The 26,219-nt window shown below is 43.3% G+C and overlaps 1 protein-coding gene across 1 annotated transcript; it reads left to right on the top strand.

The window, feature by feature from the left end:
* The first annotated feature begins 12,806 nt into the window (after positions 1-12,806).
* PSMD7 (proteasome 26S subunit, non-ATPase 7) lies at positions 12,807-22,975 on the top strand. The gene is made up of 7 exons (XM_073308350.2): positions 12,807-12,998; positions 16,279-16,370; positions 17,800-17,892; positions 19,380-19,477; positions 19,778-19,858; positions 21,444-21,535; positions 22,495-22,975. The coding sequence occupies exons 1-7, from the start codon at positions 12,925-12,927 to the stop codon at positions 22,931-22,933; spliced, it is 969 nt and encodes a 322-aa protein (XP_073164451.1). The 5' UTR covers positions 12,807-12,924; the 3' UTR covers positions 22,934-22,975.
* The last annotated feature ends 3,244 nt before the right edge of the window (positions 22,976-26,219 follow it).

Here is a 26,219-nt window from a genome sequence, read left to right as displayed (position 1 = left end):
TACTTAAAAATAAGTTTTCATACCTGCCAAAACTGAACAACAAAACTCAAAATCAGTTACACAAATTAATTTTGGAAAGTAGATAAAACAACTGGGTTTTGCTTCTCAGCATTACATCTCAGGAGAATGGTTCTTTGGCATAAACAAAACTATTTTATTTACTACTAAATCGGAATTCTCTCAGCATTGCTAAGAAAGGAGAATATGATAACTTCTTCCACCCAATTTTAAAAGCGCTAGGCAAATAAAAATTAACACTGGAGAAATAAATAATGTTGGCAACTAATAAAAAACTGAAGGTAAATTTGCATCATTCAATCTGCTGTTCCTGTTGCATCATCAGTATCTGCATTTTAGCAATTCATCATTACTTGTAGATGGAGCATTAGAGGAACACAGCCAAACTACAAGCCAAGAACTCCAATACACATAAGTGCCTAAGAATAGGGAATGTGTCTTGGTTATAGAACAAAAGAACTCATTTTATCACTTGGCTTTACCGCTTGAGAAAATGGCTCCTGGTGTGCTGAACTCCATGATAAATGTGCCCCCTCTAGATCTTTATTGCCCTTGTAAATCAAAGCACTGACAGCAGTTAATAAGAAAGCTTTTGAGTGGTTTTGAAGTTTTGCTTTGTACAAATAAAGTCTCATATTAAAGAATTTGCTAGTCCTCAAGGTGTGGAAAAATGAGTGCAAGTGGAACCTGGTTTTAACTGTGTGTTTCCTTTTCTAGACTCAAAAATCATTTTATGGTAAAAACACAAGAATAAGGAAATAATTATTTTAAAATGCCTTTTATATTTCAATAGAATTACTGACAGTCATTAAAAATCTCTCTGGTGTTTCTAAGCCTTATGGTTTGGAAAAGTACACCCCAGACATGCAATATAAAGAAGTAGGTTTATTACAGATTATTGTTAGGCACTGGACCATATGTATGCTATATCTCTTCTAGCCAAAACAAATGCTGGTTCTGAATCTGAAATTATCATTCTAAATTCCACTATGATACCATAAGAGGACGGACAGGATTATTTTGGTTGCTAGCTTACCCACAGGTATGGGCAAGGAAATTCTGAAATCAGCTGACAGGAAATACTGCAATGCATAAAAAGGCCAAATGATGATCAGTATTTTAAGTTTATCTTATACCTCCACCTTTTGGTAAAGTAACAATCCTCCAGGCAACATGTATAAATAAGTTATTACAACTGAAGGAATATCTGCAGATCAGATGGCACAGGAGCAAATAGGCCTATTTATAGTTACTGATAGACAAAACTACAGTTATTTGGACAAAGCTAAAGTTATTTATAAGGAAGTAAATATATTTCCTCCCCAAACTGGTAGCACCAAGATATAATGCGACAGTCTAGTAACAGATCTAAAGAAGGCTCAGATATTCTCCAGTGGATTTTTAATAAATTTCAATATTAATTTCAGTAGAAAGGAATGTTAGTGGACACATTGTCTCTTTAAAATCTCTGTTACTATTGGTTTGGGTTTAAAGAGACCCACTTCTATTCTTCACAGAAACAGTAGGAAAGGAAAAGAGAGAATAAGGTCCCTTTTGTATTTGGGTCCAACACCCTTCAGCTCTTACAGGTTTCATGACTGCATAGCACTACTGAAGCCATGGTACCAGGAACACCACCTGGTCACAGCGGCCCCCAGAGTAGACTACACAGAAAAGCCACTGGGGCTTTATTACTTTTTCCACATAGGGTCCATGGGGCTGGAGGAGGGACGATCTGAATTCCACCTGGACCTACATCCAGCCCATCCACTCAGCCCCCTTGCTCACCCATCTCTTCTCCGTCCTGCAGTTTGGACCCTGAACTGTACATAGAAGGCTCCTCTAGATCTGGGAAGAGCAATGCCATGGATGTGGCTGAACCCTCCTTCCACACAAAAGGTGAGTGATCTTCACACAGAGGCTCCCTTTGCATATGAATCAAGCGGATATGGAACTGGCTCTGTTTTACAACAGTACACACAAACCAGCCAGTTGACGTGCTAAGAGGTTCAGTCTTTAGCAGAGTTTTCAAACACCCAGCCCATAGGCCAGATCCTGTCTGTTTGATATAATGTTGTGGATCGCATGACATATTAGATTCTGTATAAACTAATCTTTCATTTTAAAATAAAGTAAGTTTCCAACTGAAATAGCTGCAAAGAAAACTTTAAAAATATGAACTGAGTGTAACCTATGCAATGGTATCTTCTGAGTCTGCAGACAGCCAGAAACGCTAACCCGTTTACCCTAAAACCTAGTGAAAGCACTTTAAATGTCAGTATCAACTATCTTATTGATGATATTAGCAGATGGAAAGGAGACGTGAGTCAGAGTGAAGCCTATAGGGTTGGGAATTGGGAGCTGCTCCAGATAAGGAAATGCAGAGGGAAGAAAGGAGGACACACCCAAAGGCAGAGAAGAAGAAAAAAAGAGAAATGAGGATGGGGAAGAAAGAGAAAGAAACAATAGTGGTCTTAAAGGGGAGTATATTTTCCCTTTCTGTTATAATGAATGCAACAATAAGGTACTGAAAAATAATAGATAATGAAAATAATTTAAACTTCAGTGATGACATTAAGACCATATGCTACACTCAGTCTTGTACAAGTGTCCCACTGATATCAGTGGGAGATCCACAGTGGATCAAGGGACATGCATAGCCCTAAATTTATACCCCTGTCCCAACACCCAGAGTCTATAGCATGATTGTACCTGACATGGTCGCTAAAAAATGTCCCTTGCCACATTGGACAGGAAAATTGTGCTAGCAATAACCATAATAGAAATCAGTTGGCAAGCATAGTTTTCACAGAACTGTGCTTGATAACTATTTTGCATACAGTTGTGACTAGTATGGTTCAAGCCATAATGAAGACCTAGCCCCAAAGGTATTGTCAGATGCTATAAAGAGAAATAAAAACAAACTGCTAAACCATCTAAATCCTTGGGAGTTTGAAGACACATACTAATTGATGACTGAAGGTCCCACACTCCTGTAGTATCAGTCTAATTCCCATTATGAAGGGAAGAGCACAGACTTTGACATATCAAACAAAAGAATTGCTCAGCAACTGGGCTCCAATAGCCTGCTGTCTGCTGTTGACACAATGTTTGAAACTGGCAGAGCTCTGATTCTGAAAAACCTACACAGATGTCACTACCTATTACCAACATTAGTTGCACTTATGAGCACAAAAGTAACAGTGCCTAAGAAACAAATCAAGCAGGACTAGAACAAGGGAAGAATGGAAAATAAGAATAAAATTACAGCTAACATTATCAAGGACAATTAATGTGCTATTTTACATAATAAAATTGATTTGAGATGTTTATATATCACTAACTAGCTGCAACTGCTGCTTCATGCATGGGATATTTAGCACAAACACAGCAGATTTTTAACTCCAAGGACATAGCATAATGTTTCTTGGTGTTGGCTTCCCTCCTTCCAGACTTTTATGTCATCATTAAATTATAACTAGAGAATCATCAGTAAGTTTAAAATTTATATATTGTATTTACAGTATTTATAACCATACAAAATATTTTATTAGATGTATAAGCTTTCTATAGTTTATAAACCCCAATTTATTTTTTCTTTTGTCTTCTAATTTTTCAGAACCAGAGAGTCTGTCTCTGAAAAGAGCCATATGTGTAATTGTAAATTTCCTCTATAAATTAATTTTTTATTTAAAAAATAGTAATGATTGAATCACTTGACTTTATGGGTCTATTCCATTTAATGGGCAAAATTCAACTCCCCAGTATTGGTTGGTTGCCAGGTGCTCTCTTACTGCAGAATCTCTTTAAACTTTGAATCTCAGCTCAACAATCATTTGCCAAATCATATAGAGGTACTGATGTTTGCCACTCTACTGTTAAATTACATCAAATATCAATGCAATCAACTCATTAGCTGTTTTTTTATTGAGCTTCAATGGTCACTGCATACTTTTGCAATTCTTTGATTAGACAAGGTAGGGCCTGTATTTCCAGTCTACTTCCACCAACTGATTAGCTCAATAATACTGATAATCTCCTCAAGTCAAAAGAGCTATGCAAGGAAGTAGCTGAAAATCCCTGTGAGCAGATTCAATTTACTCCTTTTGTGTAGTACATCAATATACTACACTACTTGCAATACAGTCTGGCAAATGAAACTTCAAATTTGCTAAGTTGGAAAGTAATTTTAACAAAAAGTCACAGCAGGTCATTAAAATGCCCTTTAATTGGCTCTAAATCATACTCTGTTATCCTTCAGCAACCTTCCTGGCATGCTGAGATTTTAAATCTCTTCTTACTGATGTAAGAACCAAGAAGAGAATTGAAGTGTGATTGTCACATACAGAGTCTGAATGCCAAAGGTCAAAATAGCTTACTGGTATGCTGGCCCAATGCTCCAAATTTTATATCTTTTCTGTCCCTCGGTTATTGCCTGACATGATTTAACAACTGTAATTCCTTATTTAACGATGTCAAAGGTTTTTAGGAAATTGACTGTATTTCACCAACGATATATTTCTTCTTGATTACAGAGTGGTTAAAATGATTTTAAACCAAGACAGCAAAATAAAGCAGTAATAAAATCAATAAAAGGTGCTTAAAACATTCCTTCTATTAGGTAATGGCATTTAAAATATCCGTAGCTTGTAATGGCACTTAGGATATGCCCAAAAATCAATGAGCTAAATTACTTATTGAACTAGTTAATTTGAGCATTGAGTTTTATATGTATATTGATAAAACAGGCTACAGAATACTGCTGCTAGCCACTCAGTTTCATGGTCAGATGTCTCCCTCTGCTGGAAAAAAAACAAAAATCCTACCAGAAAGAAAAATATTTAAAGAATACAAAATAAAAAGATGTAACCTCTAAAAACTCCACAAGAGGTCTCTAACTCTCTGTACAGTTTGTAAGTTATGACAGATTTAAGAAGAGCCTTAATTAAGAAGGCAACACAAGTATGTTTTTCCTTAGACAGCACCAACAACTTTGTAGGTTGGTCAGGGTTTGACAGGAAAAACTATATTCTGCAGGTCAATGGCTGAAAATAAAGGATGCTGGCTATAAACCACCCTGGGAAACTTAAGAACTGCCATCATAATCGCTCACCAAGCAACTGTTTTGGATAGTAGATTCTGGAGTGAAAGGATCAGGTCCCACCAGGCTAGAGTGATTTATCTCTCCTACTAGAAATACCCAGGACCAAAACCTCCCCGTCTACACATACCTCATCTTAGGAGTGCAAAATCTCATTATGGAGACAGGTTGAGTGCTGAAGCTGGTTCAGGATGTGGGGTTTAGGTTCATCTCCATCCTTCTCTTTTGTCAAGGAACATAGTATTTTGGACAGCAAAGGAACCTTTCCCAATGAACATATGTACTGAAAGGTATAGTTTAGGCTGAAGATTGTTATTTTCTCCCACAAGAAACTGAAGCAAAATAATAAAAACCCTCAAGAAGAAAGTGAACAACTCTGGCAATAAGAAAAGGAGTACTTGTGGCACTTTAGAGACTAACAAATTTATCTGAGCATAAGCTTTCGTGAGCTGTAGCTCACTTCATCGGATGCATACAGTGGAAAATACAGTGGGGAGATTTTATATACACAGAGAACATGAAACAATGGGTGTTACCATACACTCTGTAACAAGAGTGATCAGGTAAGGTGAGCTATTACCAGTAAGAGAGCGGGGGAGGGCAGCGGGGGGAGGGACGGGATGGACCTTTTGTAGTGATAATCAAGGTGGGCAGTTGACAAGAACATGTGAGGAACAGTAGCGGGGTGAATAAACATGGGGAAACAGTTTTACTTTGTGTAATGACACATCTACTCCCAGTCTTTATTCAAGCCTAAGTTAATTGTATCCACTTTGCAAATTAATTCCAATTCAGCAGTCTCTCGTTGGAGTCTGTTTTTGAAGTTTTTTTGTTGAAGAATTGCCACTTTTAGGTCTGTAATCGAGTGACCAAAGAGATTGAAGTGTTCTCCGACTGGTTTTCATAATGAAAAAGGCTGACAAAGGAGGTGCTGTCATCAACATGAATAGGTTGGAATATGAACAAGAGGTTGCTAGGCAGCTCTCCACACCACTTTCTACAAGCCATTACCCTCTGATCCCACTGAGGGTTACCAAAAGAAACTACACCATCTGCTCAAGAAACTCCCTGAAAAAGCACAAGAACAAATCCGCACAGACACATCCCTGGAACCCCGACCAGGGGTATTCTATCTGCTACCCAAGATCCATAAACCTGAAAATCCTGGAAGCCCCATCATCTCAGGCATTGGCGCCCTGACAGCAGGATTGTCTGGCTGTGTAGACTCCCTCCTCAGGCCCTACGCTACCAGCATTCCCAGCTATCTTAGAGACACCACTGACTTCCTGAGGAAACAACAATCCATTGGTGATCTTCCTGAAAACACCATCCTAGCCACTATGGATGTAGAAGCCCTCTACACCAACATTCCACACAAAGATGGACTACAAGCTGTCAGGAACAGTATCCCCGATAATGTCACGGCAAACCTGGTGACCGAACTTTGTGACTTTGTCCTCACCCATAACTATTTCACATTTGGGGACAACGTATATCTTCAAATCAGCAGCACTGCTATGGCTACCCACATGGACCCACAGAATGCCAACATTTTTATGGCTGACTTAGAACAACGCTTCCTCAGCTCTCGTCCCCTAATGCCCCTACTCTACTTGCGCTACATTGATGGCATCTTCATCATCTGGACCCATGGAAAAGATGCCCTTGAGGAATTCCACCATGATTTCAACAATTTCCATCCCATCATCAACCTCAGCCTGGACCAGTCCACACAAGAGATCCACTTCCTGGACGCTACAGTGCTAATAAGCAATGGTCACATAAACACCACCCTGTACCGGAAACCTACTGACCGCTATGCTTACCTACATGCCTCCAGCTTTCACCCTGACCACACCACACGATTCATTGTCTACAGCCAAGCTCTACGATACAACCGCATTTGCTCCAACCCCTCAGATAGAGACAAACACCTACAAGATCTCTATCAAGTGTTCTTACAACTACAATACCCACCTGCTGAAGTGAAGAAACAGACTGACAGAGCCAGAAGAGTACCCAGAAGTCTCTTACTACAGGACGGGCCCAAAAAAGAAAATAACAGAAGGCCACTAGCTGTCACCTTCAGCCCCCAAGTAAAACCTCTCCAACGCATCATCAAGGATCTACAACCTATCCTGAAGGACGACCCATCACTCTCACAGAACTTGGGAGACAAGCCAGTCCTTGCTTACAGACAGCCCCCCAACCTAAAGGAAATACTCACCTGCAACCACACACCACACAACAAAAACACTAACCCAGGAACCTATCTTTGCAACAAAGCCCGTTGCCAACTGTGCCCACATATCTATTCAGGGGACACCATCACAGGGCCTAATCACATCAGCCACACTATCAGACGCTCTTTCACCTGCACATCTACCAATATGATATGTGCCAGCAATGCCGTTCTGCCATGTACATTGGCCAAACTGGACAGTCTCTACGTAAAAGAATAAATGGACACAAATCAGACGTCAACAATTATAACATTCAAAAACCAGCCGGAGAACACTTCAATCTCTTTGGTCACTCGATTACAGACCTAACAGTGGCAATTCTTCAACAAAAAACTTCAAAAACAGACTCCAACGAGAGACTGCTGAATTGAAATTAATTTGCAAGCTGGATACAATTAACTTAGGCTTGAATAAAGACTGAGGGTGGATGTGTCATTACACAGGGTAAAACTATTTCCCCATGTTTATTCCCCCCCCCCCCCAATACTGTTCCTCACACGTTCTTGTCAACTTCTGGAAATGGCCCACTTTGATTATCACTACAAAAGGTCCGTCCCCTCCCACCCCCCGGCTCTCCTGCTGGTATTATCTCACCTTAGCTGATCACTCTTGTTACAGTGTGTATGGTAACACCCACTGTTTCATGTTCTCTGTGTATATAAAATCTCCCCACTGTATTTTCCACTACATGCATCCGATGAAGTGAGCTGTAGCTCACGAAAGCTTATGCTCAAATAAATTGGTTAGTCTCTAAGGTGCCACAAGTCCTCCTTTTCTTTTTGCAGATACAGACTAACACGGCTGCTACTCTGAACTCTGGCAATGTAATCCATCTTTTTTCATATTTAGATGAACTTCATCACTGCAGTGTCTGAAGGTTGTAAGGCTCCTTAAAGATATGGAGGCAGGCAAGCCAACAGAATTCCTGTAGGGCATGTTGCCACAACTCCTAAAGCTGCAGAAAGACATACAACTGGATATCAAATGGGCACACAGGTCAGCAGCACCAACACTGAGGATGGAAAGAGATCCAGACACCGCACATTATTATTTATATTCCGGTAACTCCCATAGCTCCCTATCAAGATCATTGTGCTAGGTGTTGTACATACATACATACATTCCTGCCCTGAAGAACTTACACTCTAGACAGGCAAGATAGACAAAGAGTGAGAGACAGAAAGCATTATTTCCCTCATTTTACTGATGGGGAACTGAGGCAAAGAGAGATCCTACAAATTGCCTGAGGTCACACAATGTTTGGCAGAGCCAGAAACTGAACCCAGATCACCTAAATCCCAGTTCAGTGCCTTAAGCACAAATCTATTCTTCGTCTCCTATTCAAAGTCTTCTTGCTCGCTACTGAAGGGCTTCTGCTCACCAAGCTCTGTGAGTGAGCTGGAGAAGCTGCATGGTAGGAAACACTCTAAAAAATCATGCTGTTCCCTGACTGCAACAAGGAAGCTGTGGAGTAGCATCAGAAATTCCAGGAAGCCAAAAAACTAGTTAAGAAGAGGGCTTTGCCTTTCTTCAGCCCAGGTATCTGGTTTGTGACATGGAGACAGCTTGATCAATCTCATATCAAACCCCTGGTGGCAGAGATGTATCTGAAAGGGCTTCAACCAACTCCTGATCCCCCAACTGAGAGACTGCAGATTAGACTGCACCACAACATTTAGGGCATATAAAGATTTTGACATCTGCTCCTGAAATAACTAGTTTTCAAGGTCAAGAAACATATATTTTTAAGAAACTGACGTTATTTGAAAACTTGAAGTGATTCTCTGTTGTCAGCATCTGAAACAGACACAGCAAATTTTCAAAAGTGAAAAATATTTCCACGATCTGGTAAATGTACTCCTCCTGCTGTGTCCCCTGCCAATATACCTCTCCGACCTCGTGACACACAGGTCCATTTTCCAAATGGGGTAACTGAAGAGCGCAGTTAAGAGGGGCTGGCCCAGTGCTAAGGAAGATTACCAACGTCTTTTAAGGAAAGAGGGCTACTGGCTTCCCTTAGAGGAGCACTGGTGTGGCATATGTGCAGAAAACTATCACTTAACCGAGACAATCTGCCCAACGATCAACTTGTGTCTAACCCTCTCGTTGTGGACAAGATGACTGAAAAGACAGTTCTCACAAGGCCTAGGATTTCCTTGACCCTTGTCAATCTGACTATTGACCTGGATTTGGTACACAGACTGTTTAGTTGTGTTGGCTGATGATCTACTCCTAGAGATGGATCTATAGCTGCCTTTAATACTACTGATCTAAAGATACTGTTCATTCATAGACTCACAGGCTTTATAGCCAGAGGGGACCATCATGATCACCTAGTCTGACCTCCAGCAGATTGCAAGCCACAGAACCTCACCTACCCACTCCTGTAGTAGGCCCATAACCTCTGGCTGAGTTACTGCAGTCCTCAAATCTTGATTTAAAGACTTGAAAGTTTGAATCCACCATTTACTATATTTCAAACCAGCAACTGAACTGTGCCCCGCACTGCAGAAGAAGGCAAAAAGACCCAGGGTTTCTGCCAAAATACTGGGGGGGAAATATGGCAATCAGTTAGACCTGAGCATGTGGACAAGACCCACTAGCCTGGGAAAGAATTCTCTGTAGTAACCAGAACCCTTCTCCCCCCCGACCCCTGCCAGTGTCCCATCTCCAGCCATTGGAAATATTTGCTAATAGCTGTTGTGGATGGGCCATATGCCATCGTAGGCAATCTCATCACACCATCCTCTCCATGAACTTACCAAGCTCAGTCTTAAACAAGTTAATTTTTTTTACCCCCACTATTAAATGACTGTTCTATAACTTTACTCCTTTGAAGGCTGGAAACCCTCATGTAATTTCAAGCCTAAACTTGTTGATGGCCAGTTTATATCCATTTGTTCTTGTGCCAGCATTGGCCCTTTACTTAAATAACTCCTCTCCCTCGCTAGTGTTTATCCCTCTGGTATATTTATAGAGAGCAATCCTATCTCCCCTCAGCCTTTGTTTTGTTAGTAAGTCAAGCTCCTCACATTTCCTCCCAAAAGGTACGTTCTCCATTCCTCTAATCATCCTGGTAGCCTCTCTTCACCTGTTCCAGTTTGAATTCATCTTTCTTAGCCATAGGAGACCAGAACTGCACACACTGTTCCAGAGGAGGTCTCACCAATGCTTTGTATAATGTTAATAACCCTTCCCTCTCTCTACTGGAAATACCTCGCATGATGCAGCCTAAGACTGCATTAGCCTTTTCACTGCTGCAACACACTGGCAGCTTGTCGTCATCCTGTGATTAACCAATACACCCACGTGTTCCTCCTCCTTGTCACTTCCAACTGATATAGCCCCAGTTTATGGGAAAAAATCATGCTGTTAGTCCCTAATAGCATAATCTTGCATCCACCTACAGACCTCAGGGGAGTGGACAAGACTGCCTTCAAGTGGCTTCACTGCTATGTTTTGGAGAGAAAACAGGTGTTGTGCAATTGCTGGCCTTCCCTAAAGGTGTCCTCATGTGGAGTCTTAAAGGGATCCACCTTGTCTTCCTTAATTTTTGACACATCTAAAAGCCCATAAGGGTCCTGGTTTGTTCCTTGATTCCACAGCCACAGAATTCAATTCACCATAGCAAAAAGTACATTAAGGACAATGATGATACAGTACCTTGAGTAAATACAGGCAGTTTCCCTGACACCTAAGCTGAAAAGAGTAATCACTGATATGTAAATGACTAACCAAAGGTGAGAGTAAAGATTAACAGTAAAAAGAAAAGGAGTACTTGTGGCACCTTAGAGACTAACCAATTTATTTGAGCATGAGCTTTCATGAGCTACAGCTCACTTCATCGGATGCATACTGTGGAAAGCGTGGATGCATCCAATGAAGTGAGCTGTAGCTCACGAAAGCTCATGCTCAAATAAATTGGTTAGTCTCTAAGGTGCCACAAGTACTCCTTTTCTTTTTGCGAATACAGACTAACACGGCTGTTACTCTGAAACCTAAGATTAACAGTAGCATTCATCTTCTTTGTTTACTTTGAGTAATGGGAAGTGGGAATATCACTTTACCTTCTGCAAAGGAGTAGTTAGTTTAAAAAAAAAAAAAAACTTTTGTACCTACTTTGAAGATGTGAAATGGTACATAGGATATAAGTAGGATTATTATTGCTCATTAATACTGTAGCTGCTCAGTACTGTATAAATATAAAAGAAAATGTATGACAGTTTCTGCTCCAAGAAATTTACCACCTAAGAGGGGAATTCATGGTTGAGTTGCAGTCAATTTATTTCAGGTATCTCAACATAAAATGGCTGCAAAGATCTGGTGAAGCCACTCCAAGGAGAGCCCCCAGTACAGGGTGTCTCTCTAGTAGGCACCGAAACAGTATAACTGGGTCTACAAGCACAACAGTCCACAGCGTAGGCACTGGGCGGAAGGCAGGTTGGCAGTGGGAGCGCATACGCTCCAGCTATGGGCTGGGAATGCAACAGCCCACGAAGGGACACAAGTTCGTAGTCTTCAGGAACGCCGCAACAAATGCAGGGGGCAAGCTGGCACCTCGCAGCCTCCGGAGAGGGGAAGCGAAGCCAACCCCATCACCAGCACAGGATGCGTACCTCTCTGGGCCTAATCCTTTGGAAGTGCAGTTCTGTCACTGATTTCAGCAGGAGCCGAGCCTAGACTAGCACAGGCTTTACCTTGCAGACATTAAAGGCACCAGCGGGCCGGGCGGAGGCGCAAGATGAAATCGGAGGCGGGTATTTTATTTGTTGCAGGTGCCCTGTTGTTCTGGAGGGGTTTGAACGTTACTGCGTCCTGCGAGATGGCCCGCGGCTTAGGGCTGTGCAGGAGGACCCGTTTTCACTTGCGAGGCCGGACAACCTTGCGGCTGCCCCGTGTAGGCTGGGGCGGGCGGGCAGGCGGCCTGGCGCCGTCTCCCCGGGGCACGAGGGCGCTCTGCCTGCGCCGACGACACCCGAACTGAGCTCCCCACCGGCACCGCCCCGCCCGCGGCCCCGGGCGCGGCGCTCCTCGGGCGGCGCCAGGCCGCACGGTCAGGCAGGCCCAGCCACGGGGGCGGGGAACGAAAGGCCAGCCGCCCGGCGGCTCGGCCCAGCACCCCCGCCCGGGCCCGGGGCTGCCCCCCGAGCGCCTCCCCGCCTGCTGGGGCACGTCGCGTGGGCTGAGGTGCTTCACAGGCTCCCGCTCCTCCAGGCACAGGCGGGCGGACCGGCCCTGACACGGGCATTTCGAGCCTCGCTGACCCTCCCAAAATGGCGGTGCTGGGCTACCTGGGGAGGCGGGCGCCATCGCCCGGACCGTCTCAAGATGGCGGCCCTGCTCCCGCGAGCGGGGCAGCCCGCCCCGTCCGTGACCTTTCCAAGGTGGCGTCTTCCCGCTCCCGTCTGCCGCCCTTCCCAAGATGGTGTCACGGAGGCTCCGCCCCCGAGCGGTGCGTGCTGGGAGCGGCGGCAGGGAGGGCTGGCTGAGGCGCCGGGCCTGGGGCTGGTGTGTGGGGCCGGGGTCGCAGCCGCAGCCGCAGCGTCGGGGCCGAGGGGCGCGATGCCGGAGCTGGCCGTGGACCGGGTGGTGGTTCACCCGCTGGTGCTGCTCAGCGTGGTGGATCACTTCAACAGGTGAGGCCCGGCGGCGCCCGGCCGCTGAGTCACGGGCCCGGCCCGTTGCCCGTGCGGGGCCGGGACTCGGGCGCCGCCCCCCCGCCCCCCGCCGCCGGCCCGGGGCCGCCGAGTCGCGGCTGCGAGACGGGCTCGGGCCGCGGGGCGGAGGGTGAGCGGGGGCGGGAAGCCCGGCGCTGTTCGCGGGCCCGGCGCTTGGCGCGTCGCCCCGGGACTCCCGGGGGGGATTTGGGCGCCCCGAGCCCCCCGCCCGGAGCCCCCCGCCCGCGCCGCCGCCGCGGGACCCCGGGGGGGATTTGGGCGCCCCGGAGCCCCCCGCCCGGAGCCCCCCGCCCGGAGCCCCCCGCCCGCCCGCGCCGCCGCCGCGGGACCCCGGGGGCTGGTTGCTGTGTCAAAACTTGGGGCCTGTGGAGCCAGTTCGCCGCGGAGGCCCCGGGCAGCTCACAGCTGCCTCCTCCCGGGGCTGAGAAACGAGCTGGACCCCGTCCTCGTCGCTGCCCGCAAACGTGCTCCCAGGCAGTCCTGGCCCCAGCTCTCGGTCACTGCAGCCTTTGGGGCTCCTGCTGCCTTCTGTGCCGTGGCCTTGCGCCCCTGGAGACCCCGCGCTCATTGTCAAATGAAATGCTGCTGACTGTATGTGACCTTCTTATAGGCAGAAAGGAAAGGAGGACTTGTCCACCTAGAGACTGACCCGTTTGTTTGAGCGTGAGCTTTCGGGAGCTCACTTCATCAGATCATAGAATCATAGAAGATCAGGGTTGGAAGGGACCCCAGAAGGTCATCTAGTCCAACCCCCTGCTCGAAGCAGGACCAATCCCCAATTAAATCATCCCAGCCAGGGCTTTGTCAAGCCTGACCTTAAAAACCTCTAAGGAAGGAGATTCTACCACCTCCCTAGGTAACGCATTCCAGTGTTTCACCACCCTCCTAGTGAAAAAGTTTTTCCTAATATCCAACCTAAACCTCCCCCACTGCAACTTGAGACCATTACTCCTCGTTCTGTCATCTGCTACCATTGAGAACAGTCTAGAGCCATCCTCTTTGGAACCCCCTTTCAGGTAGTTGAAAGCAGCTATCAAATCCCCCCTCATTCTTCTCTTCTGCAGGCTAAACAATCCCAGCTCCCTCAGCCTCTCCTCATAACTCATGTGTTCTAGACCCCTAATCATTTTTGTTGCCCTTCGCTGAACTCTCTCCAATTTTTCCACATCCTTCTTGAAGTGTGGGGCCCAAAACTGGACACAGTACTCCAGATGAGGCTTCACCAATGTCGAATAGAGGGGAACGATCACGTCCCTCGATCTGCTCGCTATGCCCCTACTTATACATCCCAAAATGCTATTGGCCTTCTTGGCAACAAGGGCACACTGCTGACTCATATCCAGCTTCTCGTCCACTGTCACCCCTAGGTCCTTTTCCGCAGAACTGCTGCCTAGCCATTCGGCCCCTAGTCTGTAGCTGTGCATTGGATTCTTCCGTCCTAAGTGCAGGACCCTGCACTTATCCTTATTGAACCTCATCAGATTTCTTTTGGCCCAATCCTCCAATTTGTCTAGGTCCTTCTGTATCCTATCCCTCCCCTCCAGCATATCTACCACTCCTCCCAGTTTAGTATCATCCGCAAATTTGCTGAGAGTGCAATCCACACCATCCTCCAGATGCTGTAGCTCACGAAAGCTCATGCTCAAATAAATGTTAGTCTCTAAGGTGCCACAAGTACTCCTCTTCTTTTTGCAAATACAGACTAACACGGCTGCTACTCTGAAACCTTTTTATATATGCAGTTCCTCAGTGAGGCAAAGCTTTAGCCTTTGTAGTGTCTGCTACGTATCTCATTGATCAGTAAAACCCAGAGCAAGTATCTCCGGAAACTTGAAGATCTTGCTTCAATAGTCTGATATTCTGGCTGTGTGTCAGAAAGGTAGAATTCCCCAGAAGTGAGAGTAAAAGACTCTAGATAACTTCATAAACGTGAAAGTCAGCACCAGCTATTCAGATTTGGGGGTTGGCCTGTTGCTGCAATTGTGAGCATAAATGGGCAATTAACTAAATCACCTGACTGGACAGTTTCCACAGTGTTGATGCTGTTATGCTAATTTGTGCTTCCAAATTATGCAATCAGATGAATATGCATTTTTGTGTGTACAGTTCTGAAAATCTTGTAGCTAATGTTTATCTTAAAACATAGGCTCTTCAGGACAGGGATCATGCATGTATGTGCTTCTGTATACCATAAGAAAAAGCATTAGTAAGTGGAATTACCTTGTATCAATAAAATGCAACTACAGTGTCCTAAAGCTGAATGGACTGCAAAAGCAATAGTTTAGGAGTGATGACTTCTTCTAATTTTGTGATATAAGGAGTCTGAACAGTACCAATGTGAGGTAGTGAGAGTTATGATTTATCATGGGGTATCATTTGTGGTTTAGTAAATTACAATGATGACAGTTTATGCTTGCATTAAAGGACATGATATTCCCAAATAGGCTTATTTGTTTTTTCCTTAAGCAAGAACAATTGAACCAAAGTTAAAGTAACATTCAAATACCCTGAAATTGGTTAACAAGTTATAAATACCATTTTATTAGGCATAACTGACTTTGGTTTTAAATGTAGTGTGTATATTCTCTGCGTATTGAAACATGGCATTTTTCATTTGTCTGGTTTACACAGATTTTACCCTTAAAGCTACAATTCACTCAGCAGAGAATAAATTATATTCCTCTAAACATTGTGTACAATTTGTGCTCTGTGTGCCTAAAATTAACTTAATTGCACCAGCTGACAAGCACTCTTAATGTAAAAAAATCTTTTCCTTCAAGGCAGCATACAATAGCAGAGAAAAACCTCCTATTGTAAACGTAAATTAGAGATGACAGTGAACAAAGTTGAAAGTTTACTGTACTTTTTACAGCTTGATTTACAGAACAGATGCAGTAGTAGCCCTCTATTTTATGACACAGTAATCTGTTATAGTAGCATCCATTAGCTGCATGGAAACATCTAGTGCATTTTTCACATCAGCGGATAAATTACAAGTGTCGTGCCTGGATTTAGAGTGCACTGTAACAACTTCTTTAGGTATAAATTAACTAAGTAATGACAAGGAACATAATTACCCTGTTCGTCTCCCATCTACATCCCCCAGAATCACATGCTGTTTATCTTCTGACTTAAAGTCAGATGACACAACTGATTCATTTGTGCTATTGGTGTGTTATTTCCAGGATCAAATATGTTGCATTCCTTAATACAAACTGTGACAGTCTTTTCCATTTAGAATAGGAAAAGTTGGGAATCAGAAGCGAGTTGTTGGAGTGTTGCTGGGCTCTTGGCAGAAGAAAATATTAGATGTATCCAACAGTTTTGCAGGTGAGTTTGGGTGTCCTATTCTGTTTACCACCTATTAAACTAGCTAGCAGAAAAACTGCCAAATGTTTTCTTGCACCATCCTGGCACATTAAACTCTTCTTCAGATTTATAAATTCATGAAGCTATGGTGTCTACATTTTCATGGAAAAATGCTAGTTATCTGCTTACAAAAGAACCCGATCCCATCAGTCTCCTCCTGTTCTGCATCTTGTCTGCAGCAGTGTGCAACGGTGAATGCTCAGAGGCAGCTGTAAAACTCCTAAAGCAGCAATTGTTCAGTATCGGAGGTGGAAGATTTCTTCCTAATCCTGAATTGTGATCATTTTATGACCTTGGGCTTTGAAGACTCGTGGCTTGACTTACCTAGCTAATGTCATTGCAGATTCACATGAAGTGCTAATGTTTTATTTGAAAAGTACCTTTTTTCTTTAAGAATAGCCTGTGAGAATTGCACAGATATTGCTTAAAAAGTGTATTTTCATTTGTATTACAATCATTGCATCTTGAGTTTGAATCCTGGGTTTGTACAGTGGTAAAATCAGTACCTGTATGGCCTTTTCTGATCTTTTTGTTTTCTTATTTACCTCTCATCTCCTCTTATTCATCTGCTTTCCAAAGGGGGGTATTTATTGATAAAACGGAATCATCTGTGTTGGCTCCTGCATGAAAATCTGGGAACAAAAGTGTAGCCTAATCCTGGTTATTTTTGCAGAGTTGTGAAGATGGAATAGCAGTTTGCTCACTTAAACTGCAGGGCTGCCAAAAATATAACTTTATAATTAGAGATTTTTTTGTTTCTGTAAATTAAAGCCCTGTTGCTCAGAACTAAACTTGTAGCCTGTTATCCATAATGTGAACTAACAAAACAAACCAGTTCTTCACTCAAGAAAATGGCATATGCCATTATTTTTTAAACAGACTTCGTAGAATTGTAGTTATTTGTCTTAATGCACTACTGGAATGTGTCTTACACCACAAAGTGGTTTTTCATTATTCAAAGCTCCATTGACCCAACAGGCTCTAGTGACCTATTGGGACCCACAATTTTCTTTATCAGAAGTCCTTACACACCAATTTTGTGTAAGTTGTTACACTGGAATGTTCCTGGCATTTTCTTGAACACTTTGTAGATGATGTTTGCTCAGAATAATTCAATGGCTTTGGTTTTTCTTGCTCAATTCTAAAACTAATTCAGTAATTATCAGAAAACCACTTGGAAAAAATCAGCTAATGTTGCTGCTGAGTTTTACAAGAGTATCTGCAGCACAGTGTAGCAGAACAGTTGTATTCAATCAAAATTGAGCAAAATTACTTTTTTTTTAATTTGTAGCCAAGAACTTGCTGGAAAAAAATCTGATTTTTCTGTGAAAGTTTTCAGGCTAGATGGAACTTGAACTGCTAAATATTGAACTAACTGTTTTGTTCCCAGTCCCTTTCGATGAGGATGATAAAGATGACTCTGTGTGGTTTCTAGACCATGATTATCTGGAGAACATGTATGGAATGTTTAAAAAAGTCAATGGTAAGTGCACATTGTGAGTAGTTGATATTTGCCTAGAAACTCTCTCTCTCTAAGTCTCCTGGCAGCACTGTACTTCCAAGAACTGAGGTGACAATCTTGGGGATTGAATAGCTATAAGAAATTCAAACCCTGCTACTGTGACCCCTTCCGCCAGAATCTCCTTTCCCTCATATGAGTGCAGACATCTGAATTACAAACCCAGGTGAACTGATTAACCTTTCTATTTTATTTGGTTTTGTTTATAAAAGTCTCACTTTTCTTTCCTTTATAAGATTATGGGGCCTGAATCTGGAGAGGCTACAGTAATTCCCCTGTGAACATTCCCAGCCCTTGGAAAAACTCTTATTTATACTGCTGATGTTCTTATGATTCCTTAAGTATTTGAGTCTCAAGCCTAGTGCAGATCTTGCAGATTATTATCTTTGAATTTTTGTGCAGCAGGATGTCAAGAACCACTTTGGCCCCCTTTTGTCTCTGAGAGATCCCCACAGTCTGTCTGCTCGAAAGTGCCATGTTGCATAAACCAGCTCTGACTTGGGGATCATTCATAGCTGATAAGGGGTGTAAAATATTTGACAGACAGGATCCATGCCTTTGTCACTTCCAAGATAGATTATTGTAGTATGCTCTACCTGGCGTACTACCCTTTGAGACCACTCAGAAGCTTTGACTAGAGCAGAATCTGATTGTTTACCTGTTTAAGGAAGTGGAGCAGCATGGGACACTAAACCTGTGCTTTGAACATCTTTGGCTTCCTGTCTGCAAATCAAAGCATTGACGCTAATTTAAAAAAAAAAAAATTTGGAACCTCACTGCCTTGAGGATGGTTGCTTTGCCTGTGTATCGTAAGGATGCTGAAGTCAACTGCGGCCTGTTGCTGATGTTATCTCTGCATTGTTTGGTGATTTAAAGTTGTTTTCTGTGTAGGGTCTTCAAAAGCCTAAGTTTAATGACCAAAGATCCATCTTACTTGTTGAAGCTTCTCCTGACTGACTATTGCTAAGGTAGTTTGGGTTGTCTGGGGTGATGCACAAATGGCTCGCTGGCCTGTGCTGTCCAATAATATGCTGCATTTAACCCATCTCATATGCAGCCATTGTTGAAGTGTCTAGGCACAAAAATCACTTTAGCAAATACCTTGCTGTGAAGTCCCGTTTTAGATTCAAAATTTACTGGCAAATCTGGAAATGTGGTGTTCAGCTCCCAGCCTTCATATGCCCTCAGCCATCACCTGCTCCATTTTCCATTCCTAAACTGCCTTCCACCAGCACAAATCTGAGGGGAAGGAGTGCAAAGTGCAGCAACAATTTAATTTCTCAAAGTGTTTAGGCCTTTACTGGTGTCTGTAAAGCAGAAGTGGGAGTTTGGGCACAGCCCAGGGTCAGGCAGTACCTGGATTTGAGCGCTCGTATTCCTCTATATGAACTATTTTCCTGTCATTACCCTCAGATTCTGACTATTCTAATAATTGTTTTTGCTTTTCCCAGCTAGGGAAAGAATTGTTGGATGGTACCACACAGGCCCCAAACTACACAAGAATGACATTGCCATCAATGAACTAATGAAAAGATACTGTCCTAATTCTGTAAGTAATGCACTTCAGCTGTTTATGGAGCTTCTGGGAACCTGCAGTCCTTTCCAGCTCCATCTGCAATTGTCAGTAGTGACATGACATGTAGTAAGATATAGCATGGTAGATGTAAAGTGAATAGAGCATGCTGATCAGTCTCCCTCAAAACAGTGGCAGACAATTTTTCCCTGCTTAGAGTTAGAAACCTCTTTGATTGAATAACAAACTTGTCAGTGCTAGAGAATTAGCAGTTGGCCACAACCTATTTCTTCTAGTTCTTGAGTAGAATTTGTCTAAGATGTGTTTCTCCACCAGGTATTGGTAATTATTGATGTAAAGCCAAAGGACCTGGGGCTGCCAACAGAAGCCTATATTTCAGTTGAAGAAGTTCATGATGTGAGTGTTCATCATTTCAGTATTTGTCATTTTCAAACTATTGTGGGATTTCCTGCAAAAGGGAAAGAGGTCCTTTAAGAAATAGGATACATTAAAGCATGTTGCCTTATCCTTTTTAGGGTACCCTTTCCTCTACATCAGTTTCCCTTTTTCAGTTCAATAGATAACATTGCGTCTGCTAACTAGGAGTTTTTGTGCCTTTCAGTTTAAACCTGCTAAATCAGTGTTTGAACCCCCACTGTAAATTTCTGCTTATTGAACCAAAATTTTCCATCCTCTAACACTCCTGAAAAGCAGTTTCTCCCTGCTTGAACCAAGGAGCTCTGCAGGTTCTTACAGCTAGCTGAAATTGCATCCATTTTAGAATGCTGCTCCTTTACTGTTTGTCCACACCCATGAAAAAAGCAGCAGGTTGGAGCATGCATTTATGATACAATTGATACATGTCAGCTTGTTGCAGCAATAGTCTGAGTAATCACACATCTCATCTTCACCAGCTTAGTCTTAACTACACATGGTTGACTTTACTATCTTTGTTAATCACTCATCTACCACTGTGTATGCTAGAATCAGTGGTGACTTTTCATCCGGATTTAATTTTGATGGTTTTAAAATCAGAATCTAGAAATATTTTTTTAAAAAACCTGGTCCTATCACTATCTGTCAAAGACCCACGGTGGGGAGAGACAGCTGTTCCCAGGTTCTCCAGTCTTAAATCTATAGGGTTTTTTTTTTTTCCTGGTTTTGTGAACTCTTGTTCTTACAGCTGTTGGTCCCCACCAGGCCTGGAGCATGGTACAACCAAAACTAATACAAGTCTCAAAGGTAATTAGGTCCCATCTTCAAATAAAATAGTCACCATGGCACGCACTCACTCTCTCTAGTACGTAGCCCTGCAGACTAACTACCTGGAGACTATTGAGCCTCACCAAGAATAATGCTACAGATGAAGTGGTGGGAGAAGCATTAATGTACAGAAAAATGTATTGTGTTACTATCACCTCAGATGTCTCTAGCATTTCTGTGGGTTAGTGACATCTGCCTCAGTTTAACTGGTGTGCAATAGAAATTAGGCAGTACGTTAAAGTACCTTATTTTATAATTCTAGTTATTGCTTTGTTGATGACCTCCTCCCTGTCTGACTTCCAGTGGCATGTCTAGCCAGTTTTCTAGATTCCTTTAAAGAATATCAGTTTCTTAGTCTCCCTTTTTAAAACCCCATATACTTTGGGGATTCTGTTATGAACTAGTTTTCACCATATCTGTGGACTCTGTGGGGCTCTCCTATCCCATCTTGATGGGTTTTCCTTACTGGCTGTTTCAGATCCTATTCTTATCATGCATGTCCCACTTATTCATCGCAGCAGGCCAGACATAGCTCTGGATAAAGTGTACAATGCTTTTGGCTTGTAACAAATCCAGCTTCCAATAAACCTTCTTTGCTTTGAAGTTTCATTGGAGCAGTTCTACTGTTCACATGCACAGTGCCCAAAACCGGCTCACTTGAGGTTATGCTGTTACACCTGTAATTATCTGTTCTCTATTTCTAACCTTGTCGTCATCCCATTCTTGTACCCCAACAAAGGATGGAACTCCAACCTCCAAGACTTTTGAACATGTGACCAGTGAAATTGGAGCTGAGGAAGCAGAGGAAGTTGGTGTTGAACACTTGTTACGGTAAAAACTTTATTGTAATGAAAAACCTTATCAGTGGTTGGATGGCAGCTCACTTTATCCATCTAACAACTGCTGGCACCAGCTCCCTGCCTAGGGATACGATACAAGAAACAAGGACCTTGTTACATGCTACTTAAACACTTGATTTAATCTAAACAGGTTAATTCAGCAATACTGAATAATATAGAATCTGCTGAACTCATTTCTAGTGAAATGTTTGACTTTGACTGTTTTTTGAAAAAACTAATAAAACGTCAGTTTCACCTTGCCCCTTGAACTCCAGCAAATAGCTTGAGATACGTCAGAACAAGGTAGAGTCACACTTGATAGTTCAGAAAGGCTTCCGTTTAATACTGATGTTCATATTGCTCCTCTGACAGCAACAGCTGCCTATGAGAAAGGAGAGCAAAATTATCTGGAGGCAGACTATGCAGACCTTTCATCTATCAAGACTCGAAGAGCGGAAAGGCATTGTTTACAAATGGTCACAGAGGGAGATCTTGCTTTGGCTTGCCTTCACTCTATATTTGTAAAGCACTCTCCAAGCCTTCAGTGAAATGTTAAGTCTCACGAGGCCCCTGTGATGTTAAACAATTATTATACCTATTTTACAGCTGTGTAATCTGTAGAGATGTGACTTGCCCAAGTCCCCAGGGTGAGTTAGTGACAAAGCCTCTCATAGAATCCAGGAGCCCTCTCGTTATCTCCTAACCATCAGACTATTCCTAAAAAATATTCAGTCCATACAGAGCATATGGTGACCTTTATCAAATCTACGTTCGGTGTTTCTAATGCACCCAATGTAAACTATTTTTTTCTGAATCTTTGTGAAGTGTTTTGTAAAATTTTACTTCATTTATCCTTCAAGGCAGTCTTTTTAATTTATTTTGAGCTAGAAAGATCTGTACATGTATGTAAAGTAACATTAAGGCTTCTCCTTCCTATTTTGGGTGTTTTAGAGATATTAAAGACACAACAGTGGGCACTCTGTCCCAGCGCATCACAAACCAGGTCCATGGTTTGAAGGGACTGAACTCCAAGCTTCTGGATATCAGGAGCTACCTAGAGAAAGTGGCCATGGGCAAACTACCCATCAATCACCAGATCATCTACCAGCTTCAGGATGTCTTCAACCTGCTGCCAGATGTCAATCTGCAGGAGTTTGTCAAGGCCTTTTACCTGAAGACCAACGACCAGATGGTGGTGGTCTACTTGGCTTCTCTTATCCGGTCTGTGGTTGCCCTGCACAACCTCATCAACAACAAGATTGCCAACAGAGATGCAGAGAAGAAGGAAGGTCAGGAAAAGGAGGAAAGCAAAAAGGAGAGAAAAGATGAGAAGGAGAAAGACAAAGAGAAGAGTGATGGCAAGAAAGAGGAGAAAAAAGAGAAAAAATAAAGTGTAGTTTTTTATTTGTAAATTAAAATCTTGTAAACTAAATCTCTCTGCTGTTAGAAGGTTCTTTTTCACTTGTTAAAGTGATCAGAGTTCTCTGTTCTTGCCTGTCTTGGGAGGCACTTTTAGATCAGCTGCCTCTGCTCTTACGTCGTACAGGCAGATAGCTGGATAGAAGGGGATGAGGGGATTCAGTCCACACAAACTGGCAGTTCTAATAAGGAGCAGGCAGTCTTACTACTGAGAAGGAAAGCCCCTGTCATTTCAGTCCTGAGCGCTGTGAAGGGAGGAAGGAACAAGCAAAGATAAAGTGCAGCATTTGTCATCTTCTGCCAGTAAAATCTTGTGTCCCAAGATGCTTGTCTGTCTCCTTCCCTCATGATTTAGGTCTACCGACTATTTGGGGTTACTACCACGTAGTATGTAAAACTGCTAAACTATGTGCATGACCCTGCTGCTCCTATTCTGCTGTCACTCTGGATCTGTGCTTGAGGGCCCTGCACAGAGGATGAATTTACCTACCCAGCCTGTTGCCCAGGAGATGGTGAGGTGGAGATCTTATACGGTTTTACTGCCAAGAGATGATTAAATGGTTTGGTTTATAAATCTGACTTCTGGCCATTTTAATCCCAAAAGCCAAATGGGAGCTGATTTTATTAGTGCTGGAGTGAGGAATTTAAGATACAAGAATCTCGTTTTAGGAGGAAAGAAGCTGAGCAGGATGAGAGCACAGAATGTAGCCTATGAAGATAAGATGGGTTTGTGCCCTTTGTGCTGAGATGAGCAAAATAGGTCTAGAGCAGTTGGTGCCCAAATGCTGGCAGTGCCGTACTGCCAACTAGCACAAAGCTCTTTGGGCCAGTTACTACATCTGTGTAGTACCCAGGACAAAAGCCCTCGCCTAATCAAGGGCGCTAAAGGCTATGACCGTACCAATTCCATCTTGGCATGGAGTCTACAAGATACTGGCAAGTTAATCGTGAATTTTGGGAGCTTGCCCATGTTAGTCGCCCCCTTAAGAGGGGCTGGTGGCTCCCTTGCTACCCTATCTTGCTCAGTGACAGGAGGAGTAGGGGCAGCTAGCATGCAGCTCCAAACCCTTTTGTGGAGGTGCAGCCATGGATTACAGGACTCCATATTAAAGTGCAAGCATTGGCTCAGCTCAAGCAGGCGCATTCCATGCATGGATCTATAAGCTCAGGACATTGCCTTTCTAGATGAAAGATGGTGATTGTCTTGCATTCCTGTAAATGAAGTCTGCAACTCTAGGTGTCATGGAAATAAAGGAGCTGCTATAAGCACTACTTTGAATCTGGGTGAATGGAAGGGGGTGTTGGCCAACTACGCTCTCTTTTCCCTTGACTGGGATGGTGAGCCTAGGAAGCCTTTGGCCGGGTGGCCTGTCAGACAGCGTCGCCAGTTCCTCTGAGAGCTGGTTGCATTCAAACCTCCAAGTAGTGTCATTACAATTGCTGCATTTAGCTCGTCTCCGGCACGGGTCACGGTGCAGCAGGAACACGTCAAAGTGCAGTGGCTGCTGCAACAAAAGGGAAGCAGGGAACAGGACTCTATTAAATAGCTTAAGTTCACTCCGGGTAACTGTTCAATGTGGGAGACCTCAAACTGCCAGTCCTGGTCCGTGAAGATCCTTGAATGAACTATTTCAAATGACTCAGAGATGGAAAATGCTGCCTTAATTGTAAGTTAAAGCCCTGTTAAGATCATAAACCTGTTGATGCCCTATTCTCAACAGGCAGAGCTCACTGATTTCAGGTGCTACCATGTAAAAGCAAAGATAGGTTTCCTAGCCCCATTGAAGATGCAACATCCATCACCATGGTAGCTCAATGCCAAAGTCAGTATCAAGACTTTGCACTGACCCTGATTCATTTGCTGTTATGTAGTAGGAGAATATTTTCCCTTTCCATGATAAATTAAACTGGTTTGTTACCATGGTAGGTTTACACTATTTGGAGGCAATAAATGCTCAAACAATTTACAGTCAATTTAGTTTTTTGCAACATCATAGGTCTGTGTGGTGAACCAGCTCAAGTAGAGACCATGGTGCCCCAACACCCCAATTATTAAGCCACCCCCAGGAGGCAAAGCAGGGCTCTTATCCTCACTGTACAGATGGGAACTTGGCCGTGTCACAGGGGGAGTGGGTAGAGCAGGGAAGTGAATCCAGGCTTCTGGCATGCCAGGCTAGTGGCCTAACCAGGGCCCCAGCCTTTCTTGGTAAAGGGTTTTCCTTCCCAAGCCCACCCTTCACTGTGAAGGAGTAAGAAATTGAGCTAAACCTTCTCTGACTGAAAAAAAACAAAATTCTACTTGGCAATAACTTAAGATACTTTTACCACTTGCTTTGTAAGAAGGTGGGGGAGGTGGGTGGCTTTCTGATTTGGGATGGTGGTTGAGTTAGGGAATCTTTCACCACTCAAGCCTGCCCCAAGCAAGCAGGGGCTGCAAACCATCACAATTGGAAGGTTGTGGCCCATTTGCAGTGAGTTAGTGGGTCTTGCTCTTGTGAACGCCATGAAAATTAGTTTGTGTAGCATGCATCTCTCTTTGCTGATCGATGAAAAGATGGAGGCAATTTCAGGAGAACTACTGAGCTTGTGAGAATTCTGCAACTTTTGGTTGAAATCTCCTGATGTTTCAGTACCCCTGCATTCTAGTCTTGGTTTGGATTTAAACGTGAGTACTGAATCCAACTGACACCTGATCCAGGTCTGGCCAGTTTTTTCCCCCCTCTGTGTCTAGAATAAGTAATACTTCCAGCTTTTTGTGTTCAAAATCATTCTGGCATTGCCAAGGCTCAAGGGCTGGTGGTTCTCTACCACCAGATGACAGTGTTTGCACTGTTTCCTGATCATGTTAAATGGAGGGAAAGCTTCAGCAGTGCAGGAAAGGATCCTACCTAAATAAAGCAGGTGTGTCTGGGCAGCTGTAGGTCTGACATGGCTATTTTTTGCCCTTACAGCGGTTTGCAATGCCGAAGATTCATAATTCTTCATAAATTTCTTTGTCAAGCCTTTAAAAAATCCTCTCTCTTCTGCTAATAGAATAGTCTAAAAATCCATGCGAAGGCCACAGACAAAACTGATTGTGGGGCAAAGAAATACATGCAAAAAGGTACAAAAATCCTACTAGTGGCCTCTTAACTCTCAGGTGCCTGGCTGATGTGAGCACAGTGAGAGCAAGGAGCCCCAGCTCTTTGCCAAGGGGGACTTTAAAAAAAAACCACTGGATTTTCTAGAATGTCGTGGGGAGGAAGCAGTTCCAAATT

The sequence above is a fragment of the Lepidochelys kempii genome, chromosome 12 (assembly GCF_965140285.1).
Source record: "Lepidochelys kempii isolate rLepKem1 chromosome 12, rLepKem1.hap1, whole genome shotgun sequence".
NCBI lineage: Eukaryota > Metazoa > Chordata > Testudines > Cheloniidae > Lepidochelys > Lepidochelys kempii.
Note: the sequence above shows the minus strand (reverse complement) of the source record. Positions and strands in the feature narration are given on the sequence as shown.